Here is an 18,412-nt window from a genome sequence, read left to right on the forward strand (position 1 = left end):
TCGCATTTCCCAAATGAAAATCGTGCGATTTTAGCTCTCTCAGGATCGAGAGCTTTACCAAGAGAAATATTTAAATGAATCGCTTTCACATCGCTGCATAAACGAGCTTGTAATTTTTCGACACTGAATATATCTGATGAAACAGTTACATAATAGATTTATCCAAATTACAGAAGTGCAATAAAATTACATAAGATAAAAGTAAAAAAATAAATGTAAATTGAAAAGGATTAACGTAGTTCAATGTCGTTTTCAGGATCTGTCGTACAAGGATAAGCACTGGCATGAGGCCTGCTTCCTCTGCAACAGGTGCAGAGTGTCCTTGGTGGACAAACAGTTCGGTAGCAAGGTGGATAAGATCTACTGCGGCAACTGCTACGACTCCCAATTCGCCAGTCGTTGCGATGGATGCGGCGAGATCTTCCGTGCTGGTACGTAGTCGTTAATACTGTAGTTAATTTTTATTTTACGCGACAGTTAAAGAGATCCTTACAATGTCACGGAACCTCGATCTAGTCTTTCAAATGTAAATACGTTTATATGATCATGATTTATTTATGTCTGACGCAGATATTACAATTGTTTATATAGCTATTTATAGCACGTACGCGAACTGTGAGAAATGCAGTTTTCATTTATTTTTTATAATGACGCAAGCAGAACCATTGAAATTTTATAAAACTTTGGGAGATTTGCATTTAGGTGTTACACGATAAAATATAATCATTGAAAAAAGAAAAATCTGTGTCTGTGATCACTAGATTTTGCAATGAATGAAAGTATTTTATTTTTATTCTTGTTCCTCTCTTTTTTTCGCATTTTAAACGAAAATAGAAAAAATAGAAAGTTAGAATAAACATATTCCTGAAAAGGTTACGAATTTTATGATGCAATAATATAATCTTTGTAATTTACTGCATCGCGTAAACTTTCTGACAACCATTCGATTTTAATGAGACTAAATATGTGTTTTCTAAAAGTGATTAATGTAAAAATAAATTTAAACGTAAAAATACAAATACACAATCAAATCCAATATGCAATACAGTCAACGCAATCGATAAACATAAATGATAAATGTTTCAATTAATCAGCTATCTCTGTCTGGATGACCACATCGGCGATTATATCGTGAAACGTAGACAAACGTGAGAAGAGTATAATTTACGAAGTGAGAGAGATAAATACGGAGGTAACAGTCATGGCGTACAATGAAAGGTCGAGTCAGAAACAAATCTCCTAGTAATTTCCACCTACGACCGCGTTAACACCTGTTCTTGATCGATCGTTGGCGAATCGTTCCCCGACAGTGATTCATGGTGTCAGGTACGAGCGCGAACGACCGAGAAAGAAAGAGAAAACCGATAGATCTTGCATTCGGCGTTTCTTATTAAGGTAATTGAGTCAAGGCTCGGGCTCCAGACGCGGGCCAATTATTGTGAGCCGTTTTGAGACTGAGTACGTCATTTTACGTCTAATTCACCAGCTCTCTTATAATAGCATTAAATCGTTTTGCATAAACATCTTAATTAAGCTGCATTTATCTTTCTCTCGTATTTAGATATCTTGTTCTACCTCTTGAAATGGCTTTTTTCATGTATCGATCTCAAAGTTAGTCTTTTTGCACAAAACTCTCTCGGCTATGAGAATGTATGACAGATAATGAAGCCGATAAGTGTGGACAATGAAAGTGTTTATCTTGCAACGAGCTAACAATAAGTCTGTTTAGATTTTAAATCTAAGTATTAATTTTATCTCTTTGATTATTTCTTATTTGAAGAAAGCTTTTTCTTCGTCTACGAAAATGTATAGGCGAAAGTCATAAGAATCATAACGCAGGACTGGATTTATAAAAATTTCGATAGAATTAATAAAATATAGTACACAACACATATATGACATTAAGCTCTATACTTTCTGTAATTTCTACAATGGAAAGCAAACCGTTCTGCAAATTAATGAAGTACATCGAAAGGCAATCTTTCCGCATCCAATGCGAAATCGAAACGCGCACGTAAGTGGGTCAACTGTGAAGATTAGTGGTCAACCGTGACGATCGACCTTTTTCGAGATAAATCGACGAAGGAACCGGTCGTTATCCGAGATGATAATCGCCATATCCACACAACTCAAAGTTTGCTTAAAGTACGCGCAACCTTCAGCAGATACCACGAGAACGATGACAGTTCACATGCACGATCCATTCGAAAGATTTATGAGACATTTAAAAAATGTTATAGAGAACCTCGGCAGAGTAGCACAAATGTCGTTTTACCCAAGATAACTAGGATATAATTTAAATATCTGAGCGTTCAAAGTGCGTTGACTTATGGATCTTGATAATCGATGAGATAACAGATGAGAGAAATTCTCGCCCTTTGAATAGATGACATTCAAATATCTGAGGATTTGATTGTAGAAGATTGTGAAAAACTAAAAAGATAAGAGAAATTTTTCGTTCTAAAGTAGGATAGAAAATTATAATCGTAGACCTCGGAAAAAGTAAGACCTTTGATGCTATAAAATTTTGAGAAAATATCACAAACTATAATTTTCAACGATACATTATTTCTACTTATTTTCAAAATTTGTGACGCAGTGCGCTCTAATAAAATTCGCTTATCATCAGGATCCAGCTCGCATTGTTCTCACAACATGGTTGTTCGTTAGGGAAGATTTGCGTGACATATTGAGGAAGGTCGGACGGCGTGGGAGTTAGGACGAATTCCAATTTAGCTTCTAGACAGATAAAAAGGATTAGCTGACGTCGGGGTCAATTCGAGAAATTGTCGGCGTGAATGATTCGGTACCAACGTGTGTCCGTATACGGAGCTCGGCATTTCGCGAACTACGTATCAATCTTTGAAATCGTTAATAAATTCCGATCCGGATTCGTGATACCGCGAACATGCGATCTGTTCGAACATCGAAGGTTTCCCGTTTCCTTTATGTCCGTTTCCGCCATGATTCTCTTCCGATATCCGATTGAAGAATAGATTGAAAAGAGTTACTTATGGACACTTACGTGCAAAGTCATATGGAACAAATTTTCCAGACAACCGGTTAAAAGAAATTACGAATCATTAATCATTCAATGTCCGCAGAGAAATCCTCAGGCACTGTAATGTAACGAAATGTGAATAACAGTCCATAAATAGCAACTGACAATCTTTTATATTAAATATGTCATGTACTTATTTCTATTTGCAAATCAGTTAAGAGATATATTATTCCGAAGAAAAATGTAGAAGTTGCCAAGAAATATAAAAGATTTCAAATAGCTTTTCTCCACGCGAATTTGTCATTTGCTGCTCCAAATTAGAAAACTTCAGGAAAGTTGCAATTGCATATAGAATAGCACGTATAATTAATGTTAGAGAAAACGAATCCATATTCCCTTAATAATAAATTTTATTATTTGCTACACTATTTTTGACATTGTGGAAGCTTAATTCACTAAACTACATGTATATTCAATCGCTTATACCTAGTTATAACTTCAAAGATATTAATATTGAATTGTATTAATATGTTGTAAAAAAAACTGATCTCTCAAATTAGACAGAAACTTATCGTTAAAATCGAGGTCGGGATTCTGCGCAATTCTGTATATATGGAAACAGGTCGCATTAGATGGATATATAATTCCAATTCGCAAGTCCATTTATAATCGAAGCTTGCAATATGCAGAATCCTTGAGAAACTTGTAACGTGACTGCGATAGAAATATCCTAATCGAAAAGGAAGCATGCGCGTGACTTATTGAGAGATCTTAAATTCTTCTTTGTGACGGGTTTCACTTTATTATAAAAATATTACGTGAATTATCTCGTGTGCTATTTAAGTCAGTATAACTCGAGAAGTGCCTTATGTAAATTTTTCCCAGTTGAAAAGGTGGGTTGTCTAGAACTAAGAATCCCCCACAGTGCGTCTTTGATCAACACGGATCCACGGTCTCGAAATCTGAAGGCGCGTGTCCAGATATAATCCGCGGGCACCAACCAGCGTAGAATGCCTCTCTCGTTGGCTATATAACGGCCAAGTTATCACACGGTAACACACGTTGCGCCTGCCCGCAACGGTGACTCCAGCGAGAACCGACGAGCGGTCTGCCTTCAGTGGCTCGTAAGACCTCGGCCCAATCGCACGGCTCGATTCTCCACGTTCGATTATTCGGCACACATTCGGATTACGGGCTTTTCTCTCTCCTTCCATTATCTCGCGATTTATTTCGCACTTTAATTAACTCGAATTAAAAAGGAATTAAGGCTTATAGTTCGGAATTGAAATGACAGTTTGGATAAACTGGTAAACGAACGCCTAAATTAAACAATTGAATTAAAAAAAATAATCATAACTAATTCGCGACTGTCTCGCGTAATTCTATCTTAGACGTCGTTAATTATAGTCACAGGTCAGATCCAATCGCGTTCATTGCAGAGCGCCGCGCCGTGTGTAAAGAGGCGCGCGAGAGCTTTGTTTCTACGAGTTCGCGTTTCGCGTAAACTTCGCGGTAGCCGGCAAATGCACGCGTGTTTGTTTGTATAAACGTTTTTGAGAGAAGATATGGCCACCGACGCGTTGAGTGAGCGACTGTCGAGCAAGCTGCACCTGCTGACGAAGACGGTGGGTGAGGAGAGAATCAGAAGGGCGAAAGAGAAGGACGAAGATGTCGCGATCTTCAGCATGTTCCCCATGGAGGGCGATCCTACATTCAAATGCTGTCTGGGCAAATACTGTCTGATCGGAGACCCGAAGAAAACAGACCCAGGTGACGATCGCGACGATCGTCCGTCTCAAAAACGGATTATGTCGCAGCGTTGACATTCATTAATATGATATAAATATCGCAACCACATATATGGCGTATATTCTTGCGTTGAGTTTATAATGATAGAGAAATGAATTCAGAGCATTTCCTTAATAATACATTTTCACCGAAATTATTATTTGCCATGACGTTCTTGACATCGAAAGCTCGCCAAAGAATCTTTATATTCAATCGCCTAATATAACTGCAAAGTTAATAAAGTTAGTAGTCATATTAATACATTATGAAAAAATCGATTTCAAGTTAGACAAAAATTCATTAAAATTGAAGTCGAGATTTTATGCAATTTGTGTATGGAGATACGTCGCGTTAAGTAACATAATTTCAATTCGCGCAGTTCTATCGATGATCGGAGCTCAAGATATGCAAAATCCTTGAGAATCTCGTAACGTGACTAGGATAGAAATATCTTAATCACAAAAACGAAATCCACGCGATAAGAGCATTAATTGCAAATTAATTGAGAGATATATTCTTTCAACATTAAATCTCTCATTTCATAACTTTTCGAATTTCACTACATTACAAAAATATTACGAGGATTATCTCGTGCTATTTAAATTAGTGTAATTTGAAAAGTAATGCCTTATGCAAATTGTTCCTGGCTGAGAAAGGGAATTAGTCAAAACTGAGGGTCCCCATAATGTGTCTTTTGATCAGCACGGATCCATGCTTGTCACCGCATATCAAGAGATGCGATATAATCCAGGTATAATCCGCAGGTATTAATCAAAGCCTTTTTCGTTGGCTATATATAACGACCAACTTGTCACACGATAACACAAGCGGCTCGCAATAATGACTTCAGCAAGAGCCGAAAAGCGGTCCGCTTTCAATTTGTAAGACCTCGATCCAATCGCACGTTCGATTCTCCACGTTCAATTATTCGGCTCGCCGGTTTACGGTTTCTCCTCCCCTTCCTTTTCTCACAATTTACTTTGCGCTTTAATGAACTTGATCACCTATTTGCTCAATATAAAAAGGAACTGAGTTTATAAAGACCAAAATTGAAATGACAATTTTAATAAACTGTTAAATAAGCGCCTAATTTAAACATTTTAATAAAAATAATCATATTGATATATTATGATAATTTTTAATTATAATTATTAAGAATATTATAAATTATATATTATAAATTAATTCGCGACTATCTCGCGTAAATTTATCTCGATGTCATTAATCGCAAATTAGATCTAATCTTGACCATTATAGAACACCTTGTAAAGAGGCGCGTAAAAGTTGTGTTTCTGTAAGATCGCATTTCGTGTAAACTTCGAGTGGCAGCCGGTGCATACGTGTTTGCTTGTACAAACGTTTCGAGAGAAAGATTCAACTGCGATAGAAGATATCTCGTATGCCACACAAAAATCAGTTTATACTGAGTGAGTACTTGTTGAACAAATGGCACAAGGAATGCCTGTAGGTAAAGACGGAAGAGAAGAGAACGGCAAAGGAGAAGATGTCGCAATTTTGAGTACATTCTTCATGGAGGGTGATCCTAAGTTCAAATGCTGCCTGAACAAAGACTGTCTAGTCGAAAACTCGAAGAAAACAAATGATCCAAATGATGATCGCGACAATCACTCGACTCAAAAGCGGATTATGTCGCAGTGAACATAAATTAACATTTATTCGTATGATATACTATCATAATGCAATCGCAAACAGATATAGATATAAGTAATAATAATAATTTATAATATAAATATTTTTAGGAATACGTTTCAGATATATCGTATACAGAATCGTTAAATCATTATTCAGAAGCATTAAATCAAAAGACTTTTATTCAATTAATTAAAGTTGCATTTAATATATAATCATATATTAATATATTCAAAATTATACAACCACGTTTGAAAACGTGGTATAATCAGATATGTCAAGTATTAAAGAGAAATGATACTTGTGCATCATTAAGATTTTCATCTTCGGTATATCTGATAAGATACACATAAAGAACCTTTTATTTGTTCTCGCGTTCTTGCAAAACGGGTTTTGCAACATAAGGGCTCATTTTCAAAATTCTCCTAAGATTGAAGGAACTTAGGTATATCAGAACCGGTTGAACGTAATGATATCGCAACGTATATGGGGGAAGAAAGAGAAAAAGAGAGGAAGAGAAGGGAGATGGAGAACCTCGAGCGTGACCTTATCAGGAAACACCAGTGCGCACAGTTGCTCGGCTGTGTACGGTGCATTCGGCTGTCTAATTGCTAGTTGCCACCTGATGCAAAGCCTTAATTCCCAAACGATCAACAGGCATCGAATCGATACGACGCATCAGCTCGAATTTTTCTCGCGCAATTTAGTTTACTCCGACACTAATGCGTTTGTTCTGTAATTATCGGCCCCTTCCTCGTTATCGTCGATGATAATGCCCGCGCGGAAGATTACCAGCGAGTCTTCCCGTCGCCGTGTACGTTCACGTGTGGGTTTTGCATGGTTACGCTTAAGCCTGACAAATATTTGCACGGAATCGCAGCATGGAGATCGAGGAAATCTCGGTTGTCACAACGCAAATGCTGCATTACGCGTCCTTATTCTTTTAATTTAATTGCACGTGGATACGAACGAAGGTGTAACTGACAAATATGGTTATTCAAATCAGCCACTTAATAGTATCATCAGTAATATAGCGCGACAGTCATCCGTAAAAATAACTGCGAGTTTTCGAAACGAGTAAACTTGATAAGTAAATTGGAATTAATCTCGAAAAATAGTTGGGAAGGAATAATTTAATTCGATAAGCATAATAGGTTTCGTAGGAGTGAAGAAATTCTTTATGGTTGTATTATATGTGTAAAAAATTCTTTTTTTTTTTTATAAAAATAATTTGTTTGGCAGACAAACATATGCATAAAAATCTGAGTTTATTCGGTAAAATTTCAGTACATAAATAAAGATTTTAATTGTATTTAACATTGCTTGTAATTGCATTAAATATAGATTATATCATCGAACGATATCAGACTGTGTTGATTGTGTGAAAATGCGGAAATAAGATATGGTCACGTAGGTGACTAAAATATGATAATGGCATTCAATCGATTTGCATCTAATCTTTCTTCTATGAAAACACTTATATCATGCAAATTGTCCTGTATTATTACAAAAGTGCACGTCTATTATACAATTTGAAAAAAAAATACTTGGTTGAACTCTAAAGCAAATTATTCGTACATATGCTGATAGAAAAAACTTTTTTTATTATATCTTTTTTACAAAATTAAATACTCAACCCTTTCGTGATAAAAATAGAAAATTTGAACGTCTTCTTTCTTCTTAAATTATTTAAAATATACCTACAATTACGTCTCGTATTAATTTCTTTATTATAAAAAAAATTAAAAGAAGTTTACAAAGTACTTCAATATTTATTCAAATATCTCTCTTTTACAAAATGTCATTAACACTTAATTTTAAATGTTTTTTTAACTAATGATACAGCCAATAGTCTCTTAAAAGCAAGCGAAATTAAACTTTGAAGTTGAATAAGATTTTATCATCTGCCTCTTTCAAGCTTTATTTGAATTTTCCTAAATTTTAATCATCTATAATCACGAAAATTCCGAATTAATTTCAAATTGATCAAAAGATTGCTAGATAGAAGGAAGTGCGAGAAAACCTTGGACACTCCGTATAGGCGGGCAGGTTTGTACATACGACGATTGTGCAGGCTCGCGTATCTATGATTGATTTTATTGCAAACGTGACTCACGACATCGTAAACGTCCAGATAGTCTCAGCACGTGTACGCGGTTAAATATACTGAATTGCATGCGCATTCTATCGCGGCTTCGTCGAATCAAACGGGTAATTTCAAAGGAAGCATATCTGCGATTAATTTCTAATTCATAACGAAAAAACCAATTAGCGATTACGATCGTTTCGTCACGTACCATTAAATTGGGAAACATTCGTCGAAGTTACGGTGACGAAAGTCAATCGGAAAGAATATCTTTTTTAATTGCATAAATGTTTAAAAGAACACACGTGTTCTGACACGCCGTAATTTATTCGCTCAAATACGTAATCGGACGTTGTCAGCGATTGTACACGATGATTGACGTAAAAATCGTTGTGAAACACCTTGGAATTCGTTTTTTAATGCGATGAAAAGGCCTACATCGCGACTGCGTGTTTAAGGCTCTGCGACGAAAAAAAAAATATGCAACTCGTTTTGATCGTCCCACCAGAACTTTTAATATACGTTACGTGTTCCGAGAGAAGCGAACAATTGTGCAATTTGTAACGAACTGTCCTGTTTATATACATACGTCTTATTGCTGAGCTGGTAGAAAAAGGATCGATGCACGAGTAGATCGAGTTGAAAAGAAAAGAAAAAAAACATTGGCAATCGCGATGCAGTTATACGGATTATATCGAAATCGCATATCATCAAACGTGATTCCATAAAGGGGATTCCACTCGATATCGATGTATTAATATGAATGATATCATCAATCGCTGCATAACGGCAGATCGTATCGTCGATACATACTTACTTGAATGTCAATTGGTGTGGCATGTCCAAACAAACGTATCATTATTGAGTTGCTGATCTCTTCCGCAAGTCCGATCCTTAACGTGATATATTCAGGTTTCATTTACATAAGAATGCAAATATTCGACATTTAATTATGTGTGTAGCTGTATATATTTCTGTCCAAATAATTAATCAAATGAAAAAGAGCATGACGCTGACATTACTTACTCATACATACAAAATTATACGAATATATTTATAGATAAATACATCATTAAAAGTCGAGAAGGCACGTCGCAGAATTAAAAACACAGCTGAAAGAAACTTTCATTTGGGATTAGTTTCGCGGGCATGAGATAAACAATTTATATACAACTTTGATCATTCATTTTCGTACGTTTAGCGAACAGAGTTTGCCTGGGTCAAGAAATTTTCGCCCGCACGACAGCTTCTGCTTCTCGTTATATTTAGACCTGACGTAGGAAAGAGGAGACAGCTTCCGCCTCGCGATAGAGTCAGCTTAGAAGGGTGCGTTACCAATTTGACGAGTAATGACCATAAAATTCATCTGAATGATCATATTAACGATCGGCAAACATCGAAGAAGAAGAATGATGATAATAATTAATAATGGCATTCAAAGTTATGGAAATAGATATATAATGTTTCTGTTGAATTGTTTACACGTCTGGCCAATGAAGGAACTAACAAGCCTTAATGGATGTCTATTGCTAAAGAAACAGTTAATTAAATGGATATCCAGTAGTTTGAAATACTTCATACGCATCTCGTGTTAATGTTCGCAACGAAAACACATTATAAGAATCGTGATATTGCGTTATGTATGTAGGTATATGAAAAGACTTATTGTTAGTAGCATGAGTTTCAAATGATGTTTGAGAGTATCTGCGGTAATCGAAAAATCTTCCTCGTCACCGGCGCCGGGAGATACTTCATTACCGTGACGAACGAACAGGTCATTTAAGAGCGTGAATGACACTTCTTAAGTAGGTGTTAAAGCGCATCTCTCGTGCCTGACAATGAGGTGCGATTCCACACGGTTACCACGTGTCCTGTCAAGAAGCATGAATTGCTTTATGTCTTGAAATATAACTACAGTTACATTAAGCATTCGTATTTTTAAATATACATCTCTCTTGAGTGCCTTAAGTACAAACACTCCATTATTTTATTCATAAATTCCGTAACCAGTTTTTTTTGGGTGGATTTTTATTTAAACATTCAATAATGTGGGTAAAATATCATTATTGTCATATCTATTATTTTTTTTTAGATATTCTTCACATTTTAAAAGATTAAAGAATGCTGATAAGATATATAAAAGGTTACTTCACAATGGCGACTATATATAAATGTTTGATGCTGATGAAGGATATGTAAATACCCAATTTTTAACATGTACGCACCGTTGATAGCGCGAATAACACGCGTGGATTACAACGCGACGCGCATAAGATTACCACATCAGCCTTGGGCCATCAGCTTTATACATATACGGAGGTATTGCCTGGCTGACGTGACGTCACGAATCTCTACTTGAGTCATAGTGGTCCAGGAGGCGGCGTGTCGTGCACGAAAGATACATGGATATCAGAATGTCCATCTTTAATGTGCATTTTGAAAAGTATCGAAATAAGTAAACGCACTTGAAAATTCCACATATAAATGACTATAAATAGCAAAAATAAAAATCTCAAATGTACATATACCTTTCTAAAAAATATTTAGATATTTATAAAAAGAAATGGCAGAAAAAAATAAAGATATATCTAAATTAAGAATATATGCTGCATGTTTATTTTGAACATCATAGATGTTCCAGTTTCCAGTAAATCCCATGTACAGATCGAATGCATGGATCTTAATGTATAGAATGTGAATATCTTCTTTAATGAAAAAAATAATAAAATTTTGGCGATATATCATTTTTTTATTTGTAGCAAAATACTCTCAAAAAATGGCATAAACTCTCGTAAGATGAATTAATTGAATTTGCTTTAATATTTTTGATTCTGCAGTCTCAAGTTGATTACTATAACATAATTATTATGTCCACTGCGATCGAGATGTAATTAGTTGCTTGAATAATGCAACGGATGAATAATTAGTAGTTTATGGACGGCCGCGGCGATGTAGTTATAGGTAATTGGGGAAGACTAAATTGAGCAAAATTTAACAAAGTGCTCAGTGACGAATAATTTAACGAAACAGCTCACGATGATTAGAGCTGGTATTGAACAGATATTGCGCGCTGTTCAATAATCACATATACATCGGTGATGATGGAGACGATTATCGGCACTCAAGCCGATTTGCGATAATACAAACATTATTCTCGATAGGGTAATGAGTGATCTTTTCAGACATATTGGAGATCAGTCAAGGAGAGAATTTAGAGTTAGTTTTTACAAAGTCGTGGTATATATAACATATTCTATCCGTCTATCTTCGAAGAAAAATTAGGTGGGAATGAGATTTGAGCGTTCTTTAATGAAACAAGCTTTTCGATCGTCATCGAGACTATCGAGAGAGATTTGTCGTCTCTCAGACGTGATCCTATGTCATAAACATTTAGGATCGAGCTGATGATTCACGAGACACGTTATTATACTTAATGTCATATTTAAGTGTGTCATTTGGCCGGGGTTTAGATCACCTTTCGAAATAGACAGAATTATTAATTCGTCTTCTTGTGTGTCTCTCGGACATAACAGGAAAAATAAAAAAAAAAAACGCGAAAAAAAACAAACGCTCGCGCACTATCGTTCTTTGCGAATAGCTTTGATTGCGTCGTCGTTGAATTGGATTCTACATGTGTAACATATATATTTCAATTTCAAAAGTTTTAAAATAAGATATAAAATTCATTAAATGTATAGAGAAAGAAAAATTATGCAGTGTAATGTATTATCTTAATTAAATGAAAAATTAGGAATGTGATATATTAAAATTTAAGATAGAAATAAATAAAATAAATACTTATTTCAAGAAATTCGTAAGTTTGCAAACAAATCGTACATAGAATTTAAAACCTAATATAAAAATGTTTAAAAAATTTTATGTTAAATGATTTTTTAATATATTTATTTAGTTCAGCACTTTTAAATATCTTTAGAAAATTTTGAGGGACATATTCATATTCGTACATTTCATCATAATCATTTCACGTATGAAACAACAGATTATACCATAATCATCGCGTAATTATATCAAGATGGTGTTAAGAATTTTAACTTGAAGTATGTGATTCAGATTAGTATGGCATTAGCAATAGACAATACGTTTGCGTTTCCTAGTCAATGATCTTCGGTGCTATCTGCCTGTTTTTCGAGTCACAGGCCAGAACGTGACCACGATAACGAACCGACAATACTCATCTGCTCAGACAACGTTACGTTTACGTCACGTTTCTCGCATAATATTCCTAATCTTAATGAAAACAAGTAACCGAGACCTTTTTGTTCCTATTTATAGATCACGGCAATTTCGTGGTGGATGAGCAAAGTAATGTGAAAAAGAAATCCTGATGTTACGATTGTTCCGATGACTTAGCGGTGCTTTTATCTTCACGTATATATATATTGAAATACATCTTTGAAAAATCACGTCGAAAACTAAAGAGATTAACAGCGGAGATATTTTACTAATAAAGCTACATTTAAATTAACATTTTTATTTCTGGATAAAAGTTCTATTATACGCCTCGATAATTTATATTTCCTAATTCACCGCAGTCACGCGGTTCGCCAATCAAAGCCCCGAGACCGCAGTGCGGTTAATTTCTTCCGGCCGTTCTTATTCCCGTGCGACTGTTTGCACCTGTACACGTGCTAATTCCGGATCGCGAAAGACAGGGAATCTATACGCGACAGCAAAACGGGAACGCTTTCTATGGTCGAACGAGATTCTGAACGAGGCAAAATGCGAAACCGTGGGCGAAGAAATTCCGCGGATCGATCTAATTCGCTCGCAACGAACGGTGTTTTATAGACGAATAATGCCCAATAGGGAGCTCGCGAAGAAATTTACGAAAAATTTATTTCGCCATGTACGTAGCTGACGGAGTGCTCGAACGAAACACGCGATGATGCACGCGACTGCGATTTGCAGAATTGCAGCCAACCAGTCGCCGCACGCAACCACCCGCTCGTCTGGACGCTAAAACGCGGAGCGCAACAACCCCCGTTACACTTATTTGAAACTTGAATTTGTTTACAATTTCCTGCAACTTGCGAAGCAATCATCGTGAGCGTCAATATTTTCTTTATCGATTGAACATAAATTCAACAGAGGGAATGAAACGATTTTGAAAAACAAAATAATAAGTAAGAGTGGAAATTGGAAGAAAAATTGGATGGTCTTTTTATATATACCGTGTTTTAAACAACACACACTTAAACAGTAATGTGCGCAGGTTTCTCTTCCTCTTCTACTTATTATTAGACTCGTTGAATATAAATAAAATATTGTGTTAAATATAGTTAAATGTCATTCAATCTCAAAGGCGCTATATTTATAACTCAATTTTGTTGCTTGCATGTTTCAGGCACCAAGAAGATGGAATACAAGACCAGACAATGGCACGAGAAGTGCTTCTGCTGCGTGGTCTGCAAGAATCCGATCGGCACGAAGAGCTTCATCCCGCGCGAGCAAGAGATTTACTGTGCCGGATGTTACGAGGACAAGTTCGCCACCCGGTGTGTTAAGTGCAACAAGGTGGGCCACTCCTTTCTCCGTATCGATGATTGCTCCGCGATCCCGTCTTGCGTTCGTTTATTGCGTGTCGCGCAAAAAGCTCGTCGAGCGTAACAGGCGAATCAAAAATGGGATCTCGTTGCGAGATCATAAATCTCAATCCGATAAAGTCACTGATACAGATGCTGCATTCGTATTGATGCTTTACAGTTACGTAGGTCGTTAAATGAAACGGCCAACAGCATTCGGTATTCATTTAACTCATATAATATAAACGTATCAATCACGAAATTATAGACGTTCTTTTTTATTTTCGACAAAAGTCCTGTATGCTTTTAAATGTCCGCATGTTTTTAACATCCTTCCATAAATCTTTCATAAATCACTTGCAATCTTTGGAATTCGTTTCCTTTCTATTGATGCGTATGATGTAACTTCAATATCATCTGTCAAACGGCTCTTCAACCACTTGTACACATATTGCGTCGATATCAGTGCTTGCGTCAATCTATATATATATTTAAAGCAAAAACGTTATTAAAAGAGAGTTTTTTTATTTCTATATATATATTTTATATCCTATATGTCTACATAATATATATAGACACATATAGTCCTTTATCTGTTTTTCAACTTGAACTTTTATGCGGATAGTCAGTTAATCGATTCTTGCTACCGTTACTTTCTGTTTCTGCTATTTTCTTCGCATCGTGTTTTGAAGCGAAATCTCGAGAAATAAGTTCTATGAAGTGTGTTTAAAAAACTCGAGTGAATTGCGTCGCAGAGACACAACAGATCGATGAAACGACTTGTCCTATATGAGATATCGCGAACTGTTTGTTGCAGATCATCACCAGCGGCGGCGTGACATACAAGAACGAGCCGTGGCACAGAGATTGCTTCACCTGCAGCAACTGCAACAACTCCCTGGCGGGACAACGATTCACGTCGCGCGACGACAAACCGTACTGCGCCGACTGCTTCGGCGAGCTCTTCGCCAAGAGGTGCACCGCTTGCTCCAAGCCGATCACCGGTGCGTATCATCTTTATTAGTTATTAATAAAAAAATTATTTTCTTGTTAATAAATATCCAACGATAAGTATTAAGAAAGGTTTAAGAAGCTGAATCTTCAAAAATAATCCAACTTGATAATAGATCTTTTAACGAATATACGCGCGTTTACCGTTAGAAACAATTCCGAATACAATACACGAACGCGATATAAGTGAACAGCTGGAATTAAGCTTAATCTAAGCGCGATTTGCATCGATTAATTCGCAGGTATTGGCGGGACTCGCTTCATCTCATTCGAGGACAGGCACTGGCATAACGATTGCTTCATCTGCGCGGGCTGCAAAACTTCGCTGGTCGGACGTGGCTTCATCACCGACGCCGACGACATCATCTGCCCCGAGTGCGCCAAGATGAAGCTGATGTAAGGCGCGCGGCTTCACGACGACGACATTGACAGCGGTGTCGACAGGGGAGGAGCGAAGGGAGAGGAAAGGATGAGGAGCAAGACGCACTCCGACGCGGAATCCGTATAGTCAAGCGGATTCCGTTGCACGCCATAATAATACCGTCGTCGCGAATCTTATTGACCGTCAAGTCAAACTTGAGACACGCACGCAGACGATAGAGAACGTTCGCGGAGCTCACATCGAGGGACGAGAGATCGCGGGGAGACGTAATAAAAATTATAAATTAAAAAAGAAAAGCAGAACCTTCGCGTTAGCGCCGCGATAATTTTTGTTACGAATAACCGACGTGTTTCGACGAGATTTTCCGCGCCGACTTTCTTTCAGAGGACGGCCAAGCTCGTGAATCCTCTGACCAAGTCCTCGTCTTGGTCGGCACAGTGATTTCACGATCGTCGACTGATCGTTCGGAAAGGAAGGCGGCGCCGAGAGTCATTTCTAGCTTCGTAGTCGTAGCGACATTAGTCTATTCGTTATTTCGTTCTATACGTGTATTTATGAGGACACTGACGCGAATCTGCCTGTGTTCGAAATGATCTGCTCGATCACCGCGTGACATCGGGTAGTGAAAGAGATACGACAACGGGAGAGAAGAAACAAAAAAAAAAGGGGGGGAGGATGCGCAACCAGCGAGCTTCATGAAGAGAAATCAAATCGCCTTACTGTAATAAAACGATCGTTGATATACGGACACGTCGATTAGGATAATGAATAAGCCTAAGCGCTCCGCGTGCTCTCGTGATGTTACTAATATTAATAACGTTTTTGCTTTGTACAATGGTAGAGAGATAAGCGCGCGTGTGCGCACAAAGAGAGTCCTACATATTATTATATATTCTTATGAAGAACTAAAAATTTGATATACGTATAGCGATGTTATTTCTATTCGACTCGCACCCGCGCGAAAAACGCGACGGTCTAACATGTACACATCCACGCCACACACTGACACAGGTCTATCAGACACTATTTTTCCTTTTCTTGCCTTCTTTGTACGACACTCTGTTCTCTCGTAATATCCGAATAATATAATGTCAGCTATTAATAAACGGAACTGCGAAATTAGAAAATCTATCTCTACCAATTTTCCATATATTACACGACGTTTTCCAAAACTGTCAATACATATATTCGGATTTTGAGAGAAAATTATTTTAATGCCCGAAGAATCGGCAGAGTGAAAAATTTTTTTTATCAAAAGATTTATCGGTTTCTGTACACGTTACACACACGCGTGTCGTCAGTCAAAGCAGAATACGATAAACAATATGTACGTGTTACGGTTTTCACGATGTCCCGGCTCTCTTCTCTTCTCGGTCCTTTTCTCCCTTTCTCTCGTTCGGCGAGAGAAATAGGCGCGCAACGTAGGGATCCATCATTACCCCGTGTAAATCGCGCGCGCACACACAAATACACACACACGCGTCACTTACATACATACGCACACGCACACACACTTACATATGACACACGACACATGCGTACACGACACAGATATACACACACATGCTGCGAACATTTTTTTGCAATAACATGTTAAAAGAGTTTTGTTGAAAAAAGATGTAGGAGAAAGAGAAGGGACAAAGCTCTTATCCATTACATATGCACACATGTACACGGACATACACGAGTATACTCACACATATAAGTATACATACATGCGAACGAGTGTGCGACGGACGCACACGCGGAAATACTAATTGTGGCCTTATCCGCACCGAATACCATAGGAGTAAAAAAAAAAGGGAACTAACTTACAGTAATTTACTTCGTTATTTAATATCAAATCTGTTGTTATACAACGCGAACGAAGGTAAGTGTAACGCCGCGCGAACAGAGTCCACGAACACGGGAACTACGAGACAAGTTCGAACCACGAACGTTCGAATTGTTAATCGCAACCAATATAAGTCACACACGTGCTATAATATAATATGTATGTTATCCGACGGAGTCACTTACACACACTAATCGCCTTAATTAGTAAACGATAAAAAAAAAGAGATTATTCTATATTCAGCGTATCCTATACACTGTTACACTGTAAAATTGATAAATAAATAAATGTAATTATTTACACAGGGGTTTCCTACCTCATCTCCTATCATCGAAAATTCTACTGAAATTGAGAATGATAGAGAGAATTCATTACACAATGGTAATGAATTACCAACTCACTTACCTCGTAATTAACGAAATTTTTGTATTTTTAACGTTAAATATGGTTGACACACAGAAATAAAAAGTTAAATAGTTATTTAATATATTAATACACACACATAATTAACAATAGTCACTTATTATTAATACATTAAAAAACTAAATAATTAAAAATAGCTAATCTTATTCAGGTACTTATAGAATTTGATTTTTTAATAGTACCAAAACACCACTAAATTTTAAGTTTTAAATTTAAAAATTAAATTAAGAATGTAAATTGAATTTATTTTATAATATAATATATAATATACTATAATATATTTTTTAAATTTAATTCTAAATTCTAAATTTTTAATTTAATTTTTAAGTATAGAATTAAAAATTTAGAATTTATATAATTTAAAATTTATACAAAATGTGTTAAGATTTTTTCCACTTTTTGAAAAAAAAATTTATAAAAATAATTTAAATACTTTAAATAAGTAATGAATATTAATGCTTATTCTTAATGCTTCTTAACAGCCTATTGATTAATTTACATGCTATTAATCTATTTAACATACGAATTATCAAAACATGCAATGAAAACAGCCGTTCATGACGAGAGGTAACGTACATATAATATGCACCCAGATGATTATTTAGCATTAAAGGGAAGAAAATAATTTTAAATATGATTTCCGATTTATATGCCTTTTTCAAAAGTGGGTAATAATTCATACATGTAGAATTGA

General features: G+C 36.3%; 1 protein-coding gene across 11 annotated transcripts in view; it reads left to right on the forward strand.

Moving 5' to 3' along the window:
• The window catches only part of LOC112465207 (four and a half LIM domains protein 2), a 112,679-nt gene extending 95,082 nt beyond the window's left edge, over positions 1–17,597 (forward strand). For 10 of the 11 annotated variants that reach the window (XM_025032655.1, XM_025032656.1, XM_025032657.1 and 7 more), the window contains 4 exons: positions 257–431; positions 13,891–14,060; positions 14,886–15,072; positions 15,322–17,597. In XM_025032655.1, coding sequence (XP_024888423.1) covers positions 257–431; positions 13,891–14,060; positions 14,886–15,072; positions 15,322–15,479 — 690 coding nt within the window. In that variant the 3' untranslated portion in view covers positions 15,480–17,597. Of the gene's footprint in view, positions 1–256; positions 432–4,123; positions 4,772–13,890; positions 14,061–14,885; positions 15,073–15,321 lie in introns of those variants that run through there. The other variant, XM_025032661.1, reaches the window with a different exon arrangement.
• Positions 17,598–18,412: the final 815 nt, after the last annotated feature.

This window comes from Temnothorax curvispinosus, unplaced genomic scaffold, assembly GCF_003070985.1.
Source record: "Temnothorax curvispinosus isolate PA1 unplaced genomic scaffold, ASM307098v1 QBEX01015018.1, whole genome shotgun sequence".
In the NCBI taxonomy this organism is placed as follows: Eukaryota; Metazoa; Arthropoda; class Insecta; order Hymenoptera; family Formicidae; genus Temnothorax; species Temnothorax curvispinosus.